General features: G+C 42.9%; 1 protein-coding gene across 1 annotated transcript in view; it reads left to right on the forward strand.

Annotated features, from left to right (window-relative positions):
* MMP2 (matrix metallopeptidase 2) overlaps positions 1-27,898 on the forward strand; it is a 45,524-nt gene that overhangs the window by 11,594 nt on the left and 6,032 nt on the right. Inside the window, exons 6-10 of the mRNA XM_066583882.1 lie at positions 3,297-3,470; positions 14,387-14,560; positions 15,807-15,962; positions 16,965-17,115; positions 21,665-21,801. Of these exons, the coding sequence (XP_066439979.1) occupies positions 3,297-3,470; positions 14,387-14,560; positions 15,807-15,962; positions 16,965-17,115; positions 21,665-21,801 (792 nt within the window). The remainder of the gene's footprint in view (positions 1-3,296; positions 3,471-14,386; positions 14,561-15,806; positions 15,963-16,964; positions 17,116-21,664; positions 21,802-27,898) is intronic.

Consider the following 27,898-nt stretch of genomic DNA (forward strand, 5'->3'; position numbering starts at 1 on the left):
TGGCCTTGGTATAGCTCAATCTTGCGTCTTGCACTTGTGGCAAGATATGAGCAATGTTGGAGGTGTCATGCTAGTATGGACAATTTTTGTGTCGAAAATGTCGTTTTGGTTATTGACAATGCGGATGGAGATTACAGTGGAGGAACTGTAGACAACATTCCTTATACATGCTTAAAAACACAACAGAACAGCAGAGCAGGATGTCGTACTGTTAAGGAAAATACCGTATGTAGATCTGTTAGTTTATTTAGTGACATGAGAAGGAACATTTGTAGGAACAAAGAACAAAGTTACCGCCAGTATGCACTTAGTTGTAATGTAAACCACAAATGTCTGGCATAGAGCTTCAACTTTCTGTTTAGGGGGAGATATACTCTTATTAAATACAGCCCATTGTGTTGAGTGCTGAAATGTACTCTGCATGGCGGTATTTATAGAAGTCCCTACGCTAAGCGTATATTCACACAGTACTAATCCGACACGGATTTAAATAAAAATCCATGTGATTGCTGCAGATTTCTGATGCAGATATTCATTAGTTGCAGCTGCAGATCTGCATGCACTACTATTCACAATACTGCCGTTCAGTGCATAAATAATACCGCTATACTTTGCCTAAATCATACTTCCATACATGTTATACTTTGTCTAAATCATACTTCCATACAGTGCCAATGAATGCTCTGCAGTAACAATAGAGCAACATGTTTTTCCACTCCACTCTAAAGTTTCTCTTGAGGGGTTGTGTCCTGGTTTGCAACGCACTAAAACTGGCCAAGCTTGTGATTCAAAATTGACAACTATTACCCAAGGGTTTTGGCTTTGCCTTTCTCTAAGAGGCCCAATAAGTCCCTCTGCTCTATATGTGGACTCCAGTACTAGAATTGATATGGTTTCTGGCTTGGTTTTCAATTCCCAATCTTTGTTAAGACCTGTATAAAGTGTCTGACCTTGATTTGCAAGAATGCTGCCATCCAATAGGTGGCGCTACAGAGACATTATTCCACCTTCCTTATTTGCATATTACCCAGAGGTGCATACATGGCCTTATAAGTCTCCTCACTCACCTTCTAGGTGCTCTCCTCAATGAGAGACAATACCCCTACCGACTAGAATTGAAATGTCATAGTTGGGGGTCCTTGTTGCAGATTTTGTATAGGTCCCTGGGAACTTCATGCTACGTCTCTGGTAGAAAGCAGTAATAATTGTGAGTACAGTTTATTTTTATGACCAGTGGGACAGATTTTTGCTAATTAGCATGGATTATTTTGATGCTTTGCACAAAAAAACCTAAGGTTTGCTGAAGATTATAATCTGTAGGATGGTAAAAACGTCAATGTGGGTGCTCAGACATGACAAGACGCTGTCCTTCAGTGGATACAATCTGGAGTACAGCTGGAAAGAACCAGGGGTTAAACGCTTGACTGAGCAGTGATTTCCCTGAATTGTATATTTTTATTTGCAGGCACTTTTTTGATCTTTCCAAACATTTCTTAGGGATTTTTCTGCAGGCAGCTGAGACATATGTTTCTCATCAGAAAGGCCTTTTCTTTCCAAGCCGTTCTACAGTCCTATGTAGTTACAGGGCAGCCTGCATGAGTCAGTGTCATCATGAGCTCAAAAAAACCTTCTTTGTTTTCTAACTTGTCCAAGAACAATTTAGACCACAGCGGCCTGGAAGTGGTGTCAGCAAAAAACACACTATTTGTTCCTGCAAATCTCTTTAAGGAGATGTTGAGATGTAAAAGATTTCCCTAAGGCATATCTGACGTGTATTTGCAAGAGGATCTAAGGCTGATCCATGGATTTCTGCCGCAGATGTGCAGTGGATGTGTTGGCGGATCTGCCTAAGGATTATTCCCATTCAATGGAGCTAGTCCGCGTGGGCTAATCCATGGCTGTTCTGGGTGGAATCTGCAGAAATAATGAATATAGTCATTATTTGAATAGCTTACTTTTTTTTGCGGTGTGATCAAAAATCCGAAAAATCTCCATGTATTTAATTTCCGATGCATGTGAACCAGGTTACTGAACAATCCCATTCACTACAACTGGAAGATAATTGTGATTGACTTTGATGAAGATTTTCTAAAAGAATCTGACTTGAAAGTCTTATCAAATTCGGAACACGTGAGCAGGCCTTAAAGGGCTTTGCCAGGTTATAAAGTTATTCCCTGTCCAGTCGGTCGCTGAGGGAATGGAGTAGAGGTTGTGCGGGCACACTGCTGTTCCATTCACTACAATGACGGCACCAGGGTTTGCCAAAGTGCTTAAACGTGGTTATATGGCATAATTTACACTAGTTTCTGGCGTAAATTTCTATAAACCCATTAGCTTGGGGAGGCGACACCCCCTCTCGACAAGCCATGGCCACTTTTCAGAAAAGTGGTAAAGCCGGTGCCAAAAAGTCACAAATGTTTGCTCAAGTGGGACTTGTTGAAAGGTTTGCAACTTTTTTACCCCAGAATTCTGTAGTAGAAGCTTTTATAAATGTCCACCAATGATTCAGTCTGGCGATGAATGGGGGTGCCGGGAGTCGGGCCCTCACTGATCAGGTATTCTAAACATAGGCCATCAAAACTGCAAAGACTGGCTGGATCTGTGCCAAATGTATTAAAGTGGAGGAGTGCAAGAAGAAAACCCTGTGGCTCGGCACAACACTCTGAAAATAATTGAAAAATCTGAACAATTAGGTGGAAATTTCTCCTTTAATTGGTCAAATAGACAACCAGCATTGGAAAACGTGTTTGGGGCAAAACCCCTTGGTCAGTTCAGCTGGATTAAATACTAAAACTAGACTATAAGAGATTAAGGGTGAGGTTTTAATGAAGAGGGAAGAACGTTAAAATGAAATAAACAATACATAAAATACACGTGTGAGGTACCAACACAAGATTATAAAATTACAATGTAAGGGCTCGGTCAGACTAGTGCGTTTTACACGCTGCTAAGGAACATGTAAACCACGCTGCTGGCATGCAGGGATTATGCGTGTAAACGGCTGCCCCTAGCTTCGTGGAGCAACCCATTCACACGTCTGTGGTGCAGGCAGCTTGCTTCTACGGCTCCCATAGGAGCTTATGGTAAGCACCCCGAACAGCGTGCACCACGAAGCTGACAGGCAAGTTGGCACTCGCTGTCCGTTCTTTTTTAGAAGCGCAGATTCTGCGCTTCTAAAAAGGGTTTATGTGAGCGCTTCTATAGCTTCGGTCATTCTCCCTTCTATCTGTTCACTAATTCTTACTATTTGGCATAGAGTCAGCAGTAACAGTAACTCTCTTGCTTTCCTCCTCCAGTATTATTCACTCTAGCTGGAAATGCAGAAGGCAAACCTTGCAAGTTTCCTTTTAAGTTTCAAGGCACAAGCTATGACAGCTGTACAACGGAGGGAAGGTCAGATGGCTACAGGTGGTGTGCAACCACAGAAGACTATGACCAGGATAAAACGTATGGATTCTGTCCAGAAACAGGTGTGTAATTTACATTGTCTTACATTGAAAAGTGAATATTACATCCGATGTCCACCTCTGGGCATGTGTGTAAGAGGCTATAGGAACCACTGTATTACTTATCTTGTACTTATCCTATGTTACAGCCTGCATTTAAAAGGGTTTTGCTAATTTGAAAGTTATCCCCTATCCACATAATAGTGTATAACTCTCAGATCAGTGGGGGTCCGACACCTGGGGTCTCTACATTCCAGAGAAGACTCCGACTCATCCTGAAGCGGTGGTTACACATTCAAACCGCTGCTCCATTCATTTTATTGGGACCATTGGAGATAGGCGAGTTCAAGCACTGCAGCCCAATTTTCAGGATCAGTGGGCATCCCAGTGGCTGTTTGCAATGGGAGAGGATGGGGCGGGAGCTAGTTGCTCAAGCTCCCGCCCCCTCCCATTGCAAACAGCTGTCAAGGGGCAGAGAGAAAAGGGAGGGAGTTTAGCAGTCATGCTGCTAAACTCCCTCCCACCTCCCTTCTCTGGCATCTGTCATAGGCTCCCATTTCGGCCAGGAAGATATTTCCAGGACTATCTTTCCTGGCTGGCGTAAAAGTGCCCAGCTGAAATGCGCTCCTATGCGCTATCTTGGCTGGCCGGGCGCTGTTACGTGGCGGAAAAATTGCCCGTCTAATCTGATGCATTGGAATCCAATGCATCAGATGGTAGCGTATATCGGCTGGCCGTGAAAACAGCGTCCGATATACGCTTGTGTGAATAAAGCCTTAAAGCAACTCTCCAGTCTAGAGCGTAAAACTGATATGTAAATCAGTACAGGGAATGATCACCTGCTGTTTATTTTCCTCATTGCTTGTTCCTTAACTACTTTTTAGCTCAACTCTATTAGGACAGAGCTGTGACCTTTGACTATAGATTAGCTACAGTGCCTTATCTGAAGTAGTCTGGGACATACCCTCTGTTTCATCATTGGCTACAGAGGAGGCAATCTGGACCAATAATGAGACAAGGGGTGTGTTCCAGATTACTTTAGATTAGGCACTGTAGCTAAACTATAGTCACAGCTCTGTCCTAAGCTAAAAAGCAGTGAAAGAGCAATAAGTGAAGAAAGTAGATAGCAGGTAGGTATTGACTTACATATAATTTTAAGCTCCTGACAGGAGGGTTACTTTAAGATACCACCCATATGTAGCATGTTTTGAACTGACTATCAGATCTTTTGCGCCTGTATATGGCCAAGGCTGCACAGCTGACAAGAGGACATCCCATTGCTTGACGAGACGTTTGCTTCCCATTCTGCGGCATTGTGTCTCTCATGTCTGTGCGGCCATATTTCTTCAAATACACAGGTTAAAGGAAATGGCTACATAAGCAATGGCCGGCAATATCTTGCCCCCTGACTACTCCAACATCACTACTTTTTTATACTGCGGCAAAGTGGTGTTTATGCAATTCCCTGCAAACAACGGGCTCCCTTTCATCCATCATTCGAATGTAAACATGTATGCGTATGACTCCAGAAAGACGTGTTATTCCTTAATCGTTTTTCAGTTTTCTGGCCAACTTTAAATGACTCATTGGATGTGACGGGGGCAACCGTTTACGAAAGCAAATCCGCACTTCTGTTATTGTTGGCCGGCTTCTCTGGGTTGAATAGTGTATTAGAGCGGAATATCTCGGGTGACTTTCCTTTAAACAAATATTGTCCACCGGCGACAAATCATTTCTAGGGTTTTTTTTAGTGGACTGCGTAGCTCTTGCTGGGTTATAAGCTGAAGGAATAAGTCAACTCATTATACTGTTCAGAGAGAGTAAAGAATAGCAAAAAGATGACTCAGTGTGGCTTGCCGGAAAGCACAGTGCGCACAGCCAATAAGACAGGGCATTTTGGGCTAAGCTGACCGAGAAAGCAAACAGAAAGCCACTGTAAGGATTTCTTGGGAGGTCAACCCACTCGTACTTTGTCAGTCTGCAGGAACAAGGCTGCTGCTTTGTAACGTGCCAATGCTGTACTTTTCTGACCTAATTTATATTAACTGGGACTATTGAGTAGAGTTGCAAGATAATCTGCTTTTATTTTCATAAGGCACTATATATTTTTTCCATGCAGCTTTTTCTTTTTGCTGCTTTTGAGGGTTTTTTTTCCTGATCTTACAGCTATGTAAAAAGTTTTCAGAAATGAAACGGATTTGAGTTTTCGCACTGGCCACTAGGTGTCAGTGCAGCAGGCATGTGAGCAGCACAGCTTCTAAGGGCTAGAACAGACGGGCACATGTGCGAATACGCTCGCCACTACACAGCGCATGAACCAGTCAAAATTCCTTTCTTTTTACTGTTTAAATTTCAAGCTATTGTGCACGTAAAAAAAAAACGCAGGAAGATAAGTCCTGTCCTATCTTTTGCCACACATAGAAAAACTACGTGCAAGAAAGATAGGGCAAGTCCTTTCTCTTCTCGTGCGTAGTATTAACATGCAAGGGTTCCGCCAGTGAGAATAAAACCATGGAAATAGTTTTGTTTTGTCCCATTTTGCAGCTATGATCTTCACACCTGCAAAAGGGGACAAAATCCCCGTAGTCTGTTTAAGGGTGGTTTCACACGAATTATAAAATCGTGCGATTTTCACGCGATTCAAGAATGAGTAAAAAAGCAGATTTATGAAAGCAATGTGTTTCAATGGTTTCCTTCACATTAGCGATGTTTTAACTGAGCAAAGAATCGCGGCATGCTCTATCCATGTGAGATTTTTAAAAATTTTCCATGTTTCCTTTTTATCGCATCGCAACACACAAGCTTGCGTTGCAATGCGATTTTAATATTAGAAAGTCCCATTCATTTTCACAATAAAAAAATTGCACGATTTTATTGTGGGCGGCAGTGATGTGATGCGAGATTATTTAAAAAATCGTGGGAACAGAGACGCAATTTTGCTATAATTTTCTCGTGGCAAAATTGCGATTGCCCAAGTGGAACGAGCCTGAGCCCTCAGACGGAATGAGACTATAACAGCCATATCTCTATCAACAGTGAACGGAAGACGTAGTGACAGATTTAAAAGGACGGCTTCAAAAGACCATATGCACAAATACACTCGCCGCAGAAGAGGACCATATTTAGCGTGTTGTGCATAAGTCTCCGCATATTACTGTAATCTTTGCGCCCGCTGGGCCAGTTTATATGCACACGTGACAGACCCTTTCCGTGGAATTGAATGGCTCTTTAGGCCTACTAAGGTTTTGCTGTATTTTGCGCAGTGTCACACCCTTCCTCTTGCGTATTTTCGCACCTACCATAGACTTGTATGGCACTTTTGTGTGACCCCTCAGTCACACAAACACATGTAGCCTTGTGCAAGACCTTGGTCGCACTTTGTCAAATGACTTCTGTTAAATTTCTTAGTGTTTATTTACAGTAATGGAAAAAATACACCGAAGGGCCGCGTTATTAGAGACCCCCATGAAACTGCAGCAATTCATCGGGGAATATATTCCGCTATGGCAGGGGTGTCAAGCTCATTGTCACCGGGGGCCACATCAGCATTATATTTGCCTTAACCCCTTGAGTGGCAGGTTTCCTACCACCCTGTCGTGCCCACCAGGGCAGGTTTTTAAAAATGGTCTAATCATTGAATTTCAACTAATTTTGCAGTTGTGTCTCAAGAGCCATAACTTTTTCATTTTTCCATTGACACAGCCATATAAGTGCTTGTTTTTTGCGGGACAAGTTGGGATTTTTTAAACAGGGGGGAGGAAAAAAAGAAATGGGGAAAAAAGTAAAAAAGGGGCCATGTCATTAAGGGGTTAAATAATGTATTAACTTCCTTGTCTGGGTCATTACGACGCATGGATACCACATGTGTGATTGTATTTTTGATTTTTTTACAAAGTAAAGGGAGACAAGTGTTTTTATTATTTTTTTAAATAATTTTTTAACTTTTTATTTTTTTTATTTTTTGTCCCTTTAGGTGACTTCCACAGGGACCCATCAGGACCCCTGATCACATTCCGGGGGTCCGATGGTGACAGCCCTTTACATGCTGCAGTGACAGCCCTTTACATGCTGCAGTCACATAGACTGCAGCATGTAAAGGGTTAACACAGCAGAGATCGGAGGTTTTCTCTGATCTCTGCTGTAAGAGCTAGTACCTATCTGTCCTCTGACAGCTAACAACCAGCTCTCCCTGCCACAGAGACCATCGGCTTGCTTCTGACAAGCCGATGGTCTCTATGGCAACCTGTAAACAAAGCAGGAGGTTGCGACATATCGGCAATATCTTCTGCTAGTTTTTCAAAGCCCTTGCACTGCTCTGTGTGGGTCTGTGCAGGCAGAGCACACTGTCACAGCTTGTGGCATTGTGCTCTGCAGCTCCCATAGTGATACATAGCCCGGAAATCTTCCGGGCTATGTTGCTATGAGCAGTGGAGCTCCTCCCGGAAATTTTCCGGGCGTGCCACTCAAGGGGTTAAAGGGCCGTTTAGAAGGGCTCATTCACAGGGGTGTATATTTTTTACACACATAATGCGGACAGTCTAATCCCCATTGATTTGCATTGGGGTGTTCTGATGCGTTTTTCACACGTGTATTTTATATACATGAAAAAAATTGCGGCATGTCCTATTTTGGTCCGTATTACACACCGAAATAGGCCATAAAATCAATGGGATTGCGTAAATACGCTGTGAATACGCATGAAACATACGTGTTCACTACATATTTATGCATGAAGACAGAGGATATTTGTGGGACAGTCGTGCGGTTTTTTTTCACGAAAACATGTGTAAAACAAACAAAACGCAAGAAGTCCAAATGCGCACAGTTTTGATCGGTGAAATGCTGCATATTTCACGAACCAAATTCAGTGTTAAAAATAAAGGAGCGGATTAGCAAAACTGGTGCAAACAAAAATCAGTTGCGGCTTTCATTTTTCAAAGAGTCTTTGAAAAATAAAAACTGGAGCTTAAATGGTTGCTTTGGGAAACTCCTCCACTTATCCTCTCTACTAGTTCTGATAAATCTCCCCCAAAATTTGATATGTGCAAATGTTTGGGCACTATTTTGCATTTTTGTAAGGTATCTGCACTTGTTTAACCTGTTGAGGCCCTTTTACATGCAACGATTATCTCTCAAAATTTGTTCAAACGGCTAAAAGTGAGCAATAATCGTTACGTGTAAACACGGGCAGTCGTGCTCTATTCATTCAATTGTCCTTCAGAGCTGGTTTTTAGCTCGCATAAAAACCCTCTCTGGCAGTTCAAAAGAAATTCTTATCAATGCGCAGTGGGCCAGCATACCTTAAAAGTTGGACAAAAGTGGCATTTACGAATTTAATGGTCAAAATTGTAGTTTTACTAATTCGGAGATGCCAAATAAGAATGTGATTAGTTTGTTACGATAATTGACGATATGGCCGTATGTTGGGCAGCTGACCGGCCAGAATTCCTATATAAACGCGGTCAAAAGAATAAATTTGTTATTAGCCTATATAATCTTTTAGTAAAAAAATAAATATTGTTAAAATTAACTTAATAAACATTTTATTTCAAGTAATAATTAATTTCTGTATTGTTCATAGCTGTAATAATCTATATATATAAAATTGAATGTATGCGTGTCTGTCTGTCTGCGTGTCTGTCTGTTTGTCCTTTATGCGCTACTAAACCATTCATCCGATCGCCATGAAACTTTAGGAAGTTGTTGAGTACACTCCTGGAAAGATTATAGGCATAGTACATTTATGCTACGATAAATGGCGCGCGTGCGAGCGTCGTCGACAGTTACGCACCCCCCCACATAGATCGTTCGATTTCCATCATTGCCACTAATTCTCTCACTTCCCGATATTGTAGAAACTTGAAATTTGGCACAAGCATTGATTATGTCATAAATGGGAAAAGTAAATGGGTCCCAACTCGATTATTCTATTGTAAGCGCCAAAGAATTAGCGTCCAAATTTTACGTACGGAATCTAATTTTCTCGCTTCCCAATGTCATAGAAACTTGAAATTTGGCACAAACATTGCTTATGTCATAAATAGGAAAAGGTAATCGGTCCCAACTCGATTATTTAATTCTATACACCAAAGAATTAGCGTCCAAATTTTACGTACGGAATGTAATTTTCTCACATAGAAACATGAAATTTGGCACGGGCATTGATTATGTCATAAATAGGAAACGCTAATGGGTTCCAACTCGATTATTCAATTCTATGCGCAAAAGAATTAGCGTCCAAATTTTACGTACGGAATGTAATTTTCTCACATAGAAACATTAAATTTGGCACGGGCATTCAATATGTCATAAATAGGAAAAGCTAATGGGTCCCAAGTCGATTATTCAATTCTAAGCGCAAAACAATTAGCGTCCAAATTTTACGTATGGAATCTAATTCTCTCACTTCCTGATATATATAAATGAATGTATGTCTGTCTGTCTGTCCTTTATGCATTACTACACCATTCATCCAATTGCCATGAGACTTTGGGAAGTTGTTGAGTACACTCCTGGGAAGGTTACTGGCATAGTACATCTATCCTATGATAGGTGGGGTGCGTGCGAGCGTCGTCGACAGTTATGCCCCCCCAGACAAAGATCGTTTGATTTTCATCTCAAGCACGAAAGCAAAAGGCATTACGAGCAACGGGATTAGTGTTCAACCAGAAAATGATGCACCACCGAACGTTTTGCTTGACAATTGCTGGATATTGAGAATGCTGAGGTAAAATGAAAGCTGTGCTGTGATTGGTTGCTATTTCTTATACTGCTGAGGTAACATGAAAGCTGTGCTGTGATTGGTTGTTATATATTATACTGCTGAGGCAACATGAAAGCTGTGCTGTGATTGGTTGCTACTTCTTATACTACTGAGGTTGCATGAAAGCTGTGCTGCGATTCGTTGTTATATATTATACCACTGAGGTAACATGAAAGCTGCGCTGTGATTGGTTGCTATATATAATACCGCAGAGGTAACATGAAAGCTGCGCTGTGATTGGTTGCTATTTTTTATATTGCTGAGGCAGAATAAAAGTTGTGCTGTGATTGGTTGTTATTTCTCTTAGTGCTGAGGTAACATGAAAGCTGTGCTGTGATTGGTTGTTATATTTTATACTGCTAAGGTAACATGAAAGCTGCGCTGTGATTGGTTGTTATGTATTATACCACTGAGGTAACATGAAAGCTGCGCTGTGATTGGTTGTTATCTAGATATATAAAAACGAATGAATGAATGTATGTCTGTCTGTCTTCGCAGCAACGCGGGACGGGTAAGCTAGTGTAATATATAACGTTATGAATATGGCCTAATCATCATCTGAGCTCTCTTTCTATTTCGGATTCTGCTGCTGATGCTGATGATTTCAATGGCCGGTCTGACTGACTTGAGTATAAGTCGAGGGGAGATTTTCAGCCCATTTTTTGGGGCTGAAAATCTCGACTTATACTCAAGTGTATACAGTATTTAAAACTTTTTATGGATTTTAACCCCTTAATGACACGGCCTATTTTGGCGTTGAGGACCAAACGATTTTTGGTATTTTTTCATCTCCATTTTTCAAAAGCCATAAGGGCTTGTTTTTTGCGTGGCGAACTGTAGCTTTTATTGGTACCATTTTTGGGTACATAGACTACCGTATATACTCAAGTATTAGCTGACCTGAGTATAAGCCGAGTCAATAACTTTTACCTCAAAAAACTGGTTGAACTAATTGACTCAAGTACAAGCCTAGCTATACTCGAGTATATACTAGGTAAAAAAAAAATGCAACACTCACCTCCAAGCCGGCGTCTGTGTCCCTGGCGCGATGGTCTCCCCGGCGGTGCGGCAAGCTGCTTGAGAATTCTCCCTGCTGTTATCTCCCTGCTTGGCTTTGAATTCCCCCGCTGTCAGCGCTGTGTAAGGCCTCGGTCACACGACCGTTTTTTGGTCTGATCTGCAGACGCGCTTGCGATCTGCAGATCTAGAGACCAAATGCATCCCAATGGGATCGGTCACATGTCCGCTTTTTATGCGGATGTGCAATCAATTATAGGACACAACGATGGGAAGCGAAGGGGTTAATGGATTTGGAGCGTTAATGCCCTATTAACTAAATAATCTTACAGATCTAGTTATGTTATAATCTTGCGGAAATATATTATGAAAAATTCTACAATGCTTAATGTTCAGTACTGCGCGGCGCAGACAGATACGCATTTGATACATTATTTGGTACATTTGAACACTCGTCATTATCGGAGAAGTATATTATAACTCGGTATTCTGCAAGCATCAGCAAAAATAAATTACAGTATCATTTTCTATACATATGAATGGTTATTTTAATAAAAACTATAAAGCTGGACTCGTCCAGACTGATTTTTTAGGTCTAGTGTAAAAACAAGTATCCACATTTAAAGAGCTCTTATTTTAAGGTCCACTTACCCCATATTTTTTAAAAACGGATAATTTTAATAGCAAATTAATCAACAGAATTCTGAAATCCATACCTTAATTAACTATTTTCAGTAATCACTTATATAAAACATAAATAACCGTATTACACAGAGATCGTGCAAAATGAAGAATAAAAACAGCAAATTTACAATCAGAAATCTAAGAACAAGATGCGACTTGAAATGATTGCATCAGACGAGTGGGGATCGTAAAAATACCTGACTCTGCCCATCGTAACAGACTATTCCCTCACCTTTGGGCTGGATTCACACAAACGTATATCGGCTCGGTTTTTTACGCCGAGCCGATATACGTTGTCCTCATCTGCAAGGGGGGGGGGAGGATGGAAGAGCCAGGAGCATGAGGCTAATTATCGGAACTTAGCCCCGCCCCCGTCCCGCCTCCTTTTACTGCAAATAGTGCAGAGGGGTGGAGAGGGGGTGGAGAGGAGGCAAAGAGGGGGTGGGAGCTCAGTTCCTGCTCCTGGCTCTTCCATCCTTCCCCCCTGCAGATGAGGACGACGTATATCGGCTCGGCGTGAAAACGTTCGTGTGAATCCAGCCTTATTAACACACAGTTATGAGCACCGTTTATGAAACTTGATTTTTTGGACTTTTGACCACTGTTATAGGAATTCTGGCCCACAGTGCAATGTGCTCATTGTGTTTGCCACAATGGAATTCTCCTGGCCAGACAACCCTTTCATAAACACATGCCCAATAGAACAAACAGCTGCTTAAGCTAATGAGGGAAAGTAAGAGATGACTAGGTTTGAGTAATTTTATGCAGAAATGTTAGCAATTCGTTCAGTCGTTCAAGTGATAATGGTAGGGTGTGAAAGGGCCTTTAGCCATACTCCAATGTAGTTGTAGTCAGTTCCAAAGTATGAAGGTCTGTCCCAGGATTGTTTTTTTTAAAGCAACCTTTTTATAAATGAAAAGGGATCTTACACAATTAAATCTCTGATCGCTTTGAACTGGAATCATTTTTAATTCATTAATGATGCAGCCCTTTTTTTTCATTTTTGGTTTTCCCTCACTTTCAAAAAACTTTTTGATTTTTCCGTCGACGTAGCTGTCAGAGCGCTTGATTCTTTTTGGGACGAGTTATATGTTTTCCATTATATCATTTAATGTACCATATAATGTACTGAAAAACTTTTAAACATTTGTAAGTGAAGTGAAATGGTAAAAAACTGCTATTCTGCTATCTTTTTGTTTTGTCTTGTTTTTACAGTGTACATAATGCAGCAACAATGACTTGATAACCTTATTCAGTGGGTCTGTATGATTGCAACAATACCAAATGCATAGTTTTGGTTTTTTTTGCTGTACTACTTTTAAAAAAATTAAATATTAAAATGTATTTTTTCCGACCACCATAATATTTTTATTTTTCCATTAATATAGTTGTGCAAGGGTTTGTTTTTTGTGGGACATTCCATAGTTTCTGTTGTCCTATTTTGGAGTACATACAACCTTTTGATTCCTTTTTATACATTTTTTCTTTTTGGAGTTGGGGTGACCAGAAAGCGCAATTCTGGCGTTGTATATTTTTTTCTGACATTTTTTACCGTGCAGGATAAATAAGGTGTTACTTTCATAGATCGGACTTTATGAATGCAGTGATACCAAATATGTGTTTGGGGTTTTTTGTTTTGATTTTGTATTATAAATATAGGAAAAGTTTTATAACTTTTATATCCTTTATTTTTTACAATAGTAACAAAAAAACCACTAATTTTATTTTCACTTTTCTTAGTCCACCTAGGGAACTTGAACTTTCAATTGTTTGGTCATTTATACTATATACTGCAATACTTCAGTATTGCAGTATATAGTATATTCGCTGCCATTGTATCAAAGATGGGCCATAAGCCTGTCTTAATAGGCAAAAATACATGGCAGCCCTGGAGGCCCTCGCTGCAGTGACAGCCAAGCAGCACCTCACAGTCTCATCGTAGGGGGCTATTCAGGACCCCCAAACACCAATTGGGGGAATTAAATTCCACTGTCAGAATTGATAACATTTAAAGGGTTAACAGCCACCATCAGCATGAACGCTGATTGTAGTTGGTAAGGCCAGGTGTCAGCTTTCAAAGGCAGCTAACACTAGCCATGTATGGAACAGGTCAGCTCCCACTCTTGCTCCATACAAATCCTGCTTAACCAGGATGTACATATATGTCCTGGGGCATGAAGAGGTTAAAAGGGCTTTTTGTTGTATTGCACCCTGGTGTATAGGACAGCCAATCAGTCAGCGCACTAGAAGAGGCTTCTTCTCAACAGCACTGGACACATTAGGTGGATATTCTGATAGAGAATCAAAAGAACAGCAGGGGGCACCATAACAAGCATGCAACAGCAACCTATGGTCTTTAATGGTGTATTGCTAGTACTGCAATTATCAATAAAGTGTGAAAGCGCCTATTAATTGTATGGATTACATGGCTCATACACAGCTTTGAATTAATCCTTTTGTTTGATTATTTTTGCAGCACTGTCCACCGTTGGAGGAAATGCAGAAGGCTACCCATGTGTCTTTCCTTTTACTTTCCTCGGCAATAAATATAACTCATGTACCAGTGCTGGAAGAAGCGATGGCAAGCTATGGTGTGCCACCAGCAGCAGCTATGACGATGATCGGAAATGGGGTTTCTGTCCTGATCAAGGTACACAGGTGGAAGAGACAGTATAGTGGGGCAAATATAACTGCATCTGTAAGATAGATATGCTGCCTCACAAAGGTTGGGCGATAGTCATTAATGTGATGTGGCATCAATCCAATGAGTGCTGGAATACTGTCCTGGGGTAATGATGACCATGTGGTATTGACGGTAGTCCACAGTTCATCTTTATTACAAGGCTGTAGGAGAGCAATCACTTGGCTCCCACTCGTGTCCCACAGATATTTGATTGGAGATTTGGGGATCGTGCTGGCCAAGGAATCACCTGGACACCTTGCAAAGTGTGCTTGTTGACATTCAATATGTGGGGACGCACATTATCCTGCTGGAAAACAGCGTTGGGTTCACCCTGAAAATATCCTGAAGACATAGTAGTGTTGAAGCTGATGGCACCCCAAACCAAGACTCCACATTGACTAACTCTGTGGCGCTCCAAAATGGCGGAAGGATCAACCTGATTGCCATTTCGCCTTCATACACTCTCTTGGTGATCACCATTGCTGAGACAAAATCTCCATTTGTGACTGAATACCACACTGTGCCATTCGTCACGCCAGTCTTCTCAACGGATTGATGGACAGCAAACCTACCTAAGGCAATCTTTGAGAAACTGTCATCGTCAATATTGGAGCGTCCAAACCTGTCCATACATTCTGCTGAATGTTGTCAGCTGTGGATTGTGGGGCCTTTACTGCATGATGCTGAATGCGCCGATCTTTGCATTGTGACCAGTTTGTCTCGGTGCGAGTCCCACTATGCTGATGAGCATTTTGTTCGGCTGACCACTGTCTCCAAATTCAACCCATGTTTTCCGGATCCCTTTAAGTTCCTGTCATGCTACGGCACAAAGATAAACCATCTGTACATAGTGTTACAGTGACACCTTGGCCGCGTGATAAAATGGTTCTCTATGGCATCTTAGAGGCATCTTCACTCCTCAATCTTTACCAAACATGAAAAACAATGATACAAAGCAGTTTCCGTCAACTTGACAACATCTCCAATGTTAGCTTCATAGATTGGTTATTGCCTTTTATTTCACTTGTCGATCACATGATTGGCCAAAAACTGCATCAATTTGCATAACTGTTGCTGCACATAACCTGAAAATTGCTTAATGCTCTGTATTTCTAAAGGTCTAATTGATGGGTGTGCGCCTGATTTGGAGGTATTCCTTGATATGTGGCCCTTTCCTCTCACCAAGAATAATCTTATATGTGTTCCTTCTCAGGTTATAGCCTGTTTCTTGTTGCTGCCCATGAGTTTGGACACGCTCTTGGACTTGAGCATTCTGATGACCCCGGTGCTCTAATGGCTCCAATATACACTTTTGTCAAGAACTTCCGACTCTCACAAGATGATGTCAGTGGGATCCAGGAACTTTATGGTGAGTCCAGTGGTTCCTGACCTGTCCTATTAACAAATTATAAGACACTTTTATGGGAAGTCTCTTTAAGTGCAATGTTTTAAGTGGTTTTTTTTGTCCTGCTGGTGTCCTTTTTGTTAGAAAACTGCTCCCCCCCAGTTAGCCCTTCAAAATTCAATTGTTTTCCACTTGGCTATGAAATTTTAAATCCAGCATTCTATTCCACTGAAGATTTAGATGTATCACAACATTGAAGATGAACAGCCAATCCAACCAACAGTCATAGAATATACACTTTACTGCTATACAGTCAAATCCTGTTTTGTTGCTTATGGACTCTATGAGCAGTAGAGTGTATATATAGTTTGACATGTTGATTATACCTGGGAAGAAGCCACTACAACTTAAAAGACGTCTGTCAGCACTTTTTGGGCTACCAACTGAATACACTGGTAGATGTCCAATGATATGAAGAACATATTGGTACCTTTAGTATTTTTCACTGTCTCCACTGTCCAGATATAGCCTGGCATTTGTGCCGCACTGTCTAGGTATAGTCCTGGTATTTGTGCCGCACTGTCCAGATATAGCCCAGTGGGCGGTGATATCACAAAGCACTCAATGGGTGCGGTTTCTTAATCAATAGCCAGGGAAAGAGTTAGACCGCAGGCAGAATGGGACCGCTCATCAGATGGTGCAGCTCTAATTTGCATATAGCACTTGGCACAAATACTGGGCAATATCTGGAGATTAGAGATACAATGAAAATGAATAAAAGGTACCAAAATGTTCTCCATATCATTGGACATCTACCAGTGTATTCAGTTGGTAGCTCAAAAAGTGCTGACAGACTTCTTTTAATAATATTGCGTCTTAGAGTCATCATAAGTTGGCGTACTGTAAGTTTTTGTACTGAATGTTTGGTCTGGTTCTTGATCTGCTACTGAATCCAGCAACAGTTATCTTTATGTTGCCATCTTCCTCCTGTCTAGCTGATGGTTTCATAATTTTACTTATTTCCAGGCCAGGGAGAAAGTAAACCTGGACCCGGACCAGGACCAGGACCCGGACCTTCCCCCACATTAGGCCCCGTTACTCCAGAGCTCTGTCAGAGTGACCTTGTATTTGATGGCATTTCACAAATCAGAGGAGAGATATTTTTCTTCAAAGATAGGTAATAAGTATGAAAGTGATTGCTGGTTGTCTATGTCAGTCTATGTTCCTATGATACATTCTGCCAGGAGTTCTGTCTGGGTTTCCAGACTACAAGAGAAGTGCATCATGCAGTCGATGGATCTCAGACAGACCCCATTATAACTCAACGGGAACAGGCAGTCACTGGTCATCATTCGATGGTTCCAGCACCACGTCATGGCTTCCTTTAAAAAGCAATCTATGGTACCAATGTGAACCAAACCTTTTTATCTTTAAAAAATCCCCTTGACATGGTATGGATTTTTTGGTGTGACGAATGGGCAGTAATTATGATTCCACTGCATGTGTATTTAGGTGTGGATTTGACCACCCTAGAATTCTTGTGTGGTTGCTGCAGGTCTTCCATTGCAGAATGCCCACAGTGGTTCTACCACGTGAGAAGGCAGCCTTAGACTACAAATGCGTACTAATTCACAGTGTGCATCAGGTAGTCTAAGAAGCTGTGCGGCCATATTTGTTTTCCGAGACCTGAGGGTTGTTTTAATACTTAGTGGGTCCTCCTTTAGCCCTAATGAGATTGGATACTCTCGGTGGCATACTTTCTACTAACATCTTATACATTTGAGTTGGTATTTTCCTCCATACATCCGGCAAATGTCTGGCGAGTTTTCTCACAGAAGATGGAAGTTGTTCATATTTCATGACCCAACATTATAGTCCATCCCGAAGATGTTCAGTAGGGTACAGGTCGGGACTCTGTGCAGGGCAGGCTAAAAGTGGAACACCTATATCCTCAAACATAAAACAGTGTTGGATCTGTGACAAGGTGGGTTATGTTGCTGATCATTCCCAAAGTAATGTCACATTGTCAGCAACACATTATTGTCTAGAATGTCAGGGTACAACTGCGTGTTCATGGTTCTTGCCATTGCAACCAACGGCCTAACCATGCTACGTAACACGTCCCCAGACCATAAAGGAACTTCTGCTGTACTTAAAGGGGTTGTCCGGCCAGAAACATTGCATGTCATTACTTCTGTTTGCCCATTTTCATGCACTTTGTAATATACATTGTGCATGGAAAATGAAGCAAACAGAAGTTTTGGACTTACCTGAAGGGGTGCCCCCCCCCTGTGTTGCTCCTCCATTGTCCCTGGTTACGACAAGAATCTTCTCTTCTTCTTGTCAGGCCGCAGCAGCTCTTGTCGGCGCGCGAACGAGCCCCTTCTCATCCACGCATGCTCAGTTCTTCTCTCTGCAGCCGGGACCGATATACGATCTCCTTGTGTGCGGGGGGGGGGGGGGGGGGTAGGATGGAAGAGCGAGGAGCAGGAACTGAGCTCCCGCCCTCTCTCTGCCTCCTCTCCGCCCCTCTGCACTATTTTCAATGAGAAGAGTCGGGATGGGGCAGGGCTAAGGCGCACGCATTAGCCCCGCCCCCATCCCACCTCTCCTCATTCAGCCGCTGGGAAGCTCAGTTCTACCTGCAGGGGAAGCGTGGCTGCTGGCTCTTCATCTCCAAGGTATCTAAGGGGAGGAGAATGAGTGGAGGGGCGGGCTCTCGCGGGGGGAGGGGTGGAATTGTGCAAGTGGTGTGCAGTGGTGTGCGGGGACCCAGCGGGGGTGTGTGCTAGTGGTGTGTGTGTGCCAGTGGTGTGCGGGGACCCAGCTGACAGAAGTCGTGCGGGGGGGGGCTGGGGGTGCTAGTGGTGTGCAGGGACCCAGCTGACAGAAGGAGGGGGGAGTGTGCGGGGTGCGCTAGTGGTGTGCGGAGACCCGGCTGTGAGAAGTCACGGGGTGAGGGGGTGGTGCGGGGTGCTCTAGTGGTGTGCAGAGACCCGGCTGTCAGGGGGGGGAGGTGCGGTCACATAGACTTGTCGCGGTGGAGTGTGCGGTCACATAGACTTGTCACGGTGGGGTGTGCGGTCACATAGACTTGTTGCAGTGGGGTGTACGGTCACATAGACTTGTCGCGGTGGGGTGTACGGTCACATAGACTTGTCGCGGTGGAGTGCGCGGTCACATAGACTTGTCGCAGTGGAGTGCGCGGTCACATAGACTTGTCGCGGTGGGGTGCGCGGTCACATAGACTTGTCGCGGTGGAGTGCGCGGTCACATAGACTTGTCGCGGTGGAGTGCGCGGTCACATAGACTTGTCGCGGTGGAGTGTGCGGTCACATAGACTTGTCGCGGTGGAGTGTGCGGTCACATAGACTTGTCGCGGTGGAGTGTGCGGTCACATAGACTTGTCGCGGTGGAGTGTGCGGTCACATAGACTTGTCGCGGTGGAGTGTGCGGTCACATAAACTTGTCGCGGTGGAGTGTGCGGTCACATAAACTTGTCGCGGTGGAGTGTGCGGTCACATAAACTTGTCGCGGTGGAGTGTGCGGTCACATAGACTTGTCGCGGTGGAGTGTGCAGTCACATAGACTTGTCGCGGTGGGGTGTCCCGTCACATAGATTTGTAGCTGTGGGGGGGTGGTCTGTCACAGTGGGGTTGGAGGGGGGCTGTGACAGTAATCTGCCGCGCTGGGGGGGTTAGCGTGGGGCTGTCACAGTAATTTTTCACACGGTATAATCTTGCCTGCAGGGAGGGGAGGAGGTGAGCTGTGTCTGTTGTGAATGGTGGATCCTGTGTTATCTTTATATAGGTATCACTGTACTTGTAGGGGGGAGGGGCATCGGGTGCTGTTAGTGTACTTGTGTGTGGGCACTGTAAAGGGGGACTCTGTGGGGGAGGTCACAGGGGGCTACTGTATAGGGACGCTGTGGATAGGAGGACTGTGGGGGGCATGTGGAGGGGGGCTACTTTGGAGTGCACTGGGGGAGACTCTGGGGGGGTGGCATGTGTGGGGGGGGTACTGTGGAGGGCACTGTGGAGGAGAATACTGGGGGGGCACTGTTGAGGGGGGACTGTGGAGAATGCTGTGGTTGGGGGGGGAATGAGGGGGGCATGTGGAGGGGGGCTACTTTGGAGGGCACTGTAGGGGTGATACTCGGGGGCACTGTGGGGGGGCATGTGTAGGGGGGTACTGTGGAGGGCACTGTGTGTGGCTCTGTAGGGGGGACTGTAGGGGGGGGTCATTGTGAGGGGGGGGGTCGCTGTGGGAGGGGCACTATGGGGGCATGTGAGTATGGGGAAATGTTTTGTTTTACTTTACTTTAGCAGGGTGGGGGGGCAGTAGGTAGCCTTGCAGTGTGGGGCTGCAGGAGAGTTCTCTCTCGGCTCTCCCCAGTCCCTCTCCATTCACTATACACAGTGCTGCTGTTTACACTCATGGTAGGATTTTATCCTGAACCATGAGTGTATGACAGTCTCCCCTGGCCGCACCCCCTCTGATTATAGTATGCAGCGGGGGGCGGGGCCTGGGTGGGGAGAGACGGTAGAGCAGTTCAATAGAGGTGGGCATGTCATGGGCGGGGCTAGGACGTGAGCTGAGGGAAGCCATGAAATCCTGCCTTTTCATGCCTCTTACTGCCATCGGGAGCGCGCACACAGAAGAGGGAGAGCGCAGAGCATTGTGGGAAGGCAGCACAGAGGCGCCATCTTTGAAAGTTGCAGTGAAGATCAGATTCTAAGGTAATAAACAGACATTCCAGCTGATCTGCCAGCCGGTTTGAGCCCCTGTATGCTGTCTGTTACTATCCTTACTGAAAGGGAAGCAGCAGCATTATAAAAAATTTTTACCGTGTGGCCGGACAACCCCTTTAACTGTTGGCACAACACACTCAGGCAAAAGGCATTCCTCAGGTATCCTCCACACCCAGGTACCTCCATCTGATCTGCAGATGTAGTACTGTCATTCTTTCATTGCTCAACTGTCCAATAACAATGCTATTTGCAGCATTGTAGACCGGTCAATATGTCTCCTTTCAGAGAACTCACCAGACATTTGTAGGACGAATGGAAATGACATACCAACTGAAGTGTATCAGAAGTATGTAATGGAGAGTATTTAATGTCATTAGGGCCAAAGGAGGCCCACTAAGTATTAACATATGGACATAAATACTGCTTTTGATTGTAGCTCAAGTGTCCAATTACTTTTGGTAGGATAGTGTACATGGCCCTATACATATAGCCCGATAGGATAAGCCATCTGTATTACCTATGAAGTCTTAATACATTATTTCATTGGCATCTAATTCACAGTGCGGAGTTCTCTATCTACCGCACTGCGATCTTACTTAGTATCGCTATCAGCTGACCACCACATTAGGTCCTGTACCTGAGGTGGTTTGCTATTGTTGCGTGTGTCTGAGTCATAATTGTGTGTTTGTGTTGGCTTGCTGCCCTGTTCTATATTAAAACAGAAGTACGGGGTCTCTCCTATGTGCCCCAAGTTTTTAACTACTGTGATCATTAAAAATTATTTTAAATTGTCTACACTGTGAAAGGGCTGTACTATAATACGTAGATTTCTCTGCCTCAGTGAAATAGATAGTGTACATGGCTATAAAGTTTTACAAAATACCACACATCCTCTTAATATCCAGTAGATATAGTAAGCCTTGAGCCTAGATCCTAAGAATAAAAAGTTATCAAATTCTATTTGTTTTTCTCTAGATTTATATGGCGATCCGTAGGCCGAAGGAACCGGCCCTCAGGTCCCCTGCTGATTGCTACTTTCTGGCCAGAGCTACCTGATAAGATTGATGCTGTGTATGAAGACCCTGAAGACGAGAAGACAATTTTCTTTGCAGGTGAACATAAACGGACTTGTCATCCATATTTGCAAAAATACATATATACTGTAAATGTAGGGGAGGTGTAAAATGATCAAAATGTATTAGAATTGTTAAGTATCAAGTATCTGAATGTGTAATGAAATCATGACTAGAAGCGTTGTAGAAGAAATGACTCCTGCGGCATAAAGCTGAGGCCACACAATGATATTAGTGCAAAAGTCACAGTAAAATCGTGGGATTGTTGCTTATTGAATTACTGTGGATATAAAGGGGTATTGCCCTAATACACAGTTATGGAATCTCCACAAGATATAAATGTTTGGTAAGTGGGTGTATGGGATATCTCCACAAGATATAAAGGTTTGGTAAGTGGGTGTATGGGATATCTCCACGAGATATAAAGGTTTAGTAAATGGGTGTATGGGATGTCTCCACGAGATATAAAGGTTTAGTAAATGGGTGTATGGGATATCTCCACGAGATATAAATGTTTGGTAAGTGGGTGTATGTGATATCTCTACAAGATATAAATGTTTGGTAAGTGGGTGTATGGGATATCTCCACGATATAAATGTTTGGTAAGTGGGTGTATGGGATATCTCCACAAGATATAAAGGTTTGGTAAGTGGGTGTATGGGATATCTCCACGAGATATAAAGGTTTAGTAAATGGGTGTATGGGATATCTCCACAAGATATAAATGTTTGGTAAGTGGGTGTATGTGATATCTCTACAAGATATAAATGTTTGGTAAGTGGGTGTATGGGATATCTCCACGAGATATAAATGTTTGGTAAGTGGGTGTATGTGATATCTCCACAAGATATAAATGTTTGGTAAGTGGGTGTATGGGATATCCTATGGATATATCATACAGTTTTCTGATATAAATATCAATCTAAATATATATATTTTTTACCCCGATCTACATTGAATATTTGATAGAGGTATCTTTGGTTATAGTTTTCTATTACCTTAGCACATGTGGACAGTTAGAGATTTTGTATTGGGGGTCCAGGAGCCTTAGAGGGGGTCCAGGAGCCTTAGAAGGGTCTCCGGCAAGTATATTATTTTTTAAAACAAAGTGGCCACTTAGAAAATAATCAACCAAGTCTACACTGGCCACATGTCTTCAGTTCCACTGGTTTCCACTCCCTTCAAGATTGAGTAATCCTGTGCCCGTTTGAGTGCATGACTGCTGCAACCGATCACTGGCCTCACACGTGACCGCTCGACCTGGAAGTGAGCAGACACCAGGGGGACTGGAGCAGCGAGGACAGGCAATAGGTGAGTTTACCTTGGTTTATTATGTTCTGAGTGGCCTATGTATGTAAGTAAATCTTCAGTAAAATGTGATTGTTCCCAGCAAGAGAAACCAAGTAATCTTGTAGATATGATACCTTTTAATGGCTAACAAAAATACATGATGTAATAATAGCAAGCTTGCGAACCAACGTAGGGTTCTTCTTCAGGCTTAAGCTTAAAGGGGTTGTCCCGCGGCCAAAACGAAAAAATTTTCACACCCCAGTCCCCCATGTTAAGCAAGCATTACAAACTACCCATGTAAATCGGTTTTTTAGAGCGTTTCTACTCACCATGAAGCTGTTTCATGAAGTTATAAAAATCTTCTTCCAAGATGGCCGCCGTCATTTCCCAAGGTGCACCGCTGGTCTTCTCCCATAGTGCACTGCGGGTCTTCTCCCATGGTGCACCGTGGACGTTCTTCTCCAGTCTGAGCTCCACTGCCGATTACAGCCACCTCATTGGCTGATTGGCACCACGTGACAGGGCGGAGCTACGTGATGATGCTGAGAAGGGGGAGGAGCCAGGACGCAGCTCGTGAGCCCGGACCCTCCAGAAGAGGATTCTTCTCTGCGCAAGCGCGACTGTTGCGGTGACCAGAGAAGACGTTTGGTCGTCGCCATGGAGACGGGGACACCAGCACCGGAGGGGGTAAGTATATAACTTCTGTATGGCCAATATTTAATGCACGATGTATATTACAAAGTGCATTAATATGGATATACAGAAGTGCATAACTGCACTTGCTTCTGCGGGACAACCCCTTTAAGCTATAGCTTAAGTCTGAAGAAGAACCCTACATTGGTTCGCAAGCTTGCTATTATTACATCATGTATTTTTGTTAGCCATTAAAAGGTATCATATCTACAAGATTACTTGGTTTCTCTTGCTGGGAACAATCACATTTTGCTCTACTGGCTAACACGGTACCAGATCTTTGTTTTCATTAAATCTTCAGTGTGATGCACAAATTCACAAGTGTATAAAGTTTGGGCTTTCAGAATAGTCCTATGCCTGTACTACCCTTTACTTGTCCAGATCCACAACCAATGGAGATATGTTAATCATTTTTTTAATGATTGGTTGAGCTAAGGTCTTGTGTGGGCATGTACCAATAATGTTTGGCGTGAGGGTAACACGATGCTAATATCAAAGATGACAGCACAGAAGTGCTTCGTCCTTCTCCCATGACTTACCCTTTATTTCCTGCTGAATCGTTCAGTGTATTGACGCTTTAGTCACGTCCTTTATTTTATGCTTCTCCTTCTGATTCCCATCCTGCTTGGGAAAAAAAGAATGACTCTGAAGTCACATCCATTTTATCTAATACATTTGGACAGTTTAAATAAAGGGCTTCATCATGTTTTTTTTCCCCTTTAATAAGGAAAAGTCTATACCTGGGGCCAAACTATCCATTTATAGTGAACTGAGGTAGGGCTGGGTTAGGCCAACAAGGGGTGGTAGAATGTTGGGTAGAGTGCCTTAGGGTGCTGGACTGGTCCTGAGAGATAGAAGAGCGGTGAGTACTCCTGGGCATAAGCCCCAATCACAGGGGTTCCCAATACGGGGCTCGTACAGAAGCGATATAATGGGTCGAGACCACAAAAATAAAAGTTACTTTGAAGCATCATAAGCAGGACTGAGTAATAACAGTTCAATATGCACACCACAAGTGTCACTAGCATACAATTCCCATAAGAAAGAATGGCACGGCCCGAAGGTAGCATTGTTCCTCTCTAAATTAATCTGTCTGTTTTGCTCAGTTTACCAAGCATTGCTCCCTCGTGGAGGGTTCAGTATCTTTTATGACAAATACAGTCTTCCAACTTCTAAACCTTGCAGCAACAGTCTCTTGTTCCTTAATCTCTAAGCGTCTACTACTACTGGCCCTACTTCCGGCTTACTACATCCACTCCCTGTAACTATTACGAGAGGAACGCTTCTATGGACAGTGCAAACAATCTCAAAACAAAGTATAACATAACACAATATAACTGGAAAAAGTCCAGAGATAAATGAGAGGCATGGGGATACCCTCCTACCCCAAATAGTACTGATGACCTCTGAAATGGTAGAAGGCCCCATCAGTCACCAGAGATTGGGTGCAGCTGCTGCCACTGACCCCACATAGTTACGCCTGCGTACAACACATCATGAGGCCTGCATGTGTGTAATTATCTGCTCATGGTCTTCACACTTTGATTATATGTACAGATGTAGAGGACATTCAGGAGATATGTCTGTGTTGCATCTACTTGGCTCTGTTTGTTCAACAATTGCCTTTTTTAGTATTGGGCGTGTTATAATGATTTTCACTTGAATATTTGTTGCAGTACTGTATGTTCCTTGTGGAGAAAACAGTTGTAGAGCAGTGTCATTTTATGTCAGTTTCTAGGACTATTGAAAACCACAAGTCTGCTGGATGAGTATATTGTTAATGTTTTCCACATGGGCTGTGAGGTCAGAAATATTTCAAAATTACCAAAGCCTGATCCAAATAATCCAATGCACAAAACACAAGTTGGAAGAGTATTCATGAACAAGCTAGACCTGGATCTCTTCAACCGTTTTCTATTGAAGAGTATGGCATAACGCCTATCCTGAGCCTACGCATAAGGCCCCATTCCTTAACTACTAATAAATATGGAATCCGGCACTAAAAAATCGATGTTTGCAAATGATTTTTATTAGTTGGCAATCCAATATTGTTATATGACGTCTCAGTTCATTTACAGACTCTCTCAAATAGTCGGATTTCATAATGGTTAATAGATAACATAGTAACATAGTGTGTAAAGCTGACAAAAAGACATATTCAGACTATTAGCCCCCCCTCCCCCAATATTGATCCAGAAGAAGGCAAAAAAGCTCCAATGAGGTAGAAGCCAATTTTCTGGATTTTAGGGAACAAAATTCCTGCCCAACTCCAATCTGGCAATCAGAATAATCTCCGGGTCACCTAGCCTTCTGAAGTAATTAGTGACTGTAGCTTGTAATATTGTAACACTTAAAGAGTTCAAGAGGGTCTTTCTTGAGCGATTTCACCATCACCACGTTCTCAGGCAAAGAGTTCCATAGTCTCACTGCTCTTACAGTAAAGAACCCCCTTCTATGTCGGTGTAGAAACCTTCTTTCCTCTAGATGTAGAGGGCGCCCCCTTGTTTCAGTCACAGTCCTGGGTATAAATAGATGATGGGAGAGATCTCTGTATTGTCCCCTAATATATTTATAGTTTTTAAGTCGACCCTCAGACGTCTTTTTTTCTAAACTTAATAATCCCAATTTGATAACTTCTCTGGGTATTGTAGTCCACCCATTCCATTTATTACTTTAGTTGCTCGTTTCTGAACCCCCTCAAGCTCTGATATGCCCAAAACTCTTCACAATATTCCATGTGTGGTCTGACGGGTGACTTGTAGAGAGGAAGAACAATGTTCTTGTCACGTGACCCTAGATCTCTTTTGATGCAGCCTATGATCTTATTTGCCTTGGCAGCAGCTGCCTGACACTGGTTGCTCCAGTTAAGCTTACAGTTACCTAAAATCCCCAAGTCCTTTTCCATGTCAGTGTTTCCCATTTAGTGTGTAATGGTGACATGTATTTCCCTGCCCATGTGCATAACCTTAAATTTATCAGTGTTAAACTTCATTTGCCATTTTTTCTTTCTAAGCCCCCAACTTATCCAAATCCATTTGCAACCATATACTGTCCTCTCTTGTGTTAATTACTTTACATAGTTTTGTATCATCTGCAAATATTGATGTTTTATTGTACATTGCCTCCAAAATGTTAATATATATGTTAAAAAGCATAGGGCCCAATACTGCCCCCTGTGGGGCCCCACTAGTAACAGTGACCCAATCAGACAATGTACCATTTATAACCACCCTCTGATTCCTATCACTGAGCCAGTTACTTACCCACATGTAGGAACGTCAGGGATTAACCACCAGGCAAACGGTAACAGTCCAATCGTGTTGTTTATTCACACGGACACAAATAAGGAACAAACTGGTTCCCCAGCAAACAAAAAGAAATACAATGTCCTTCACATTAGTGTTAGCAGTTGTAGTAGTAGCTATGATAATAGCCATAGCAATAGCAGAAGGAGTAGCTCTCACCCAGCTTTCCCAAGGATAAGTTCCACACAGCTTACCTGACTGAATACATCTTGAGCTCACACACATACCTCCACCCTCTCTGCAGCCTGACTCCTTTTTAAAATCCAAAAAGGTGCCTGGGCTCCTGCCTCAGGTATAAACTTCAGCCTGGAGTGGGAAAAATCAAGATATATGACTTTCAATGACTCTCCCCAATCCAGTCTAGAGCTTATCTTCCCATAGAAGCTGATTAAATTGGATTGGCAGGAGCGATCCCTCATAAATTCATGCTGATATAGGGGTTATACAGCTATTTCATTGAGGTACTCCAGAATAGCATATCTCAGAAACCTCTCAAAAATGTTACCCACAATAGAAGTAAGACTTACCGGCCTGTAGTTTGCAGGTTTGATTTTTGTAGCCTTTTTGAATATTGGCATCAAATTAGCTATACGCCAATCCAGTGGAACAGACCCTGTCACTATAGAGTCCTTAAATATAAGTATTTAATTCCCTTAGAACCCGGGGTTGTATGCCATCAGGACCAAGCGATTTGTCCATTTTAATCCTGCTACGGTGGCTATGCCCCCTCTTCCTGGGTTAGACTGGTGACATTTAATGGAGAGTTTACTTTATCACTCTGCATTTCATTTGCCATTTCATTTTCCTCTGTAAATACACAAGAAAAAAAAGTATTTACAGATTCGCTT

This window comes from Eleutherodactylus coqui, chromosome 11 (genome assembly GCF_035609145.1).
Source record: "Eleutherodactylus coqui strain aEleCoq1 chromosome 11, aEleCoq1.hap1, whole genome shotgun sequence".
Classification (NCBI taxonomy): domain Eukaryota; kingdom Metazoa; phylum Chordata; class Amphibia; order Anura; family Eleutherodactylidae; genus Eleutherodactylus; species Eleutherodactylus coqui.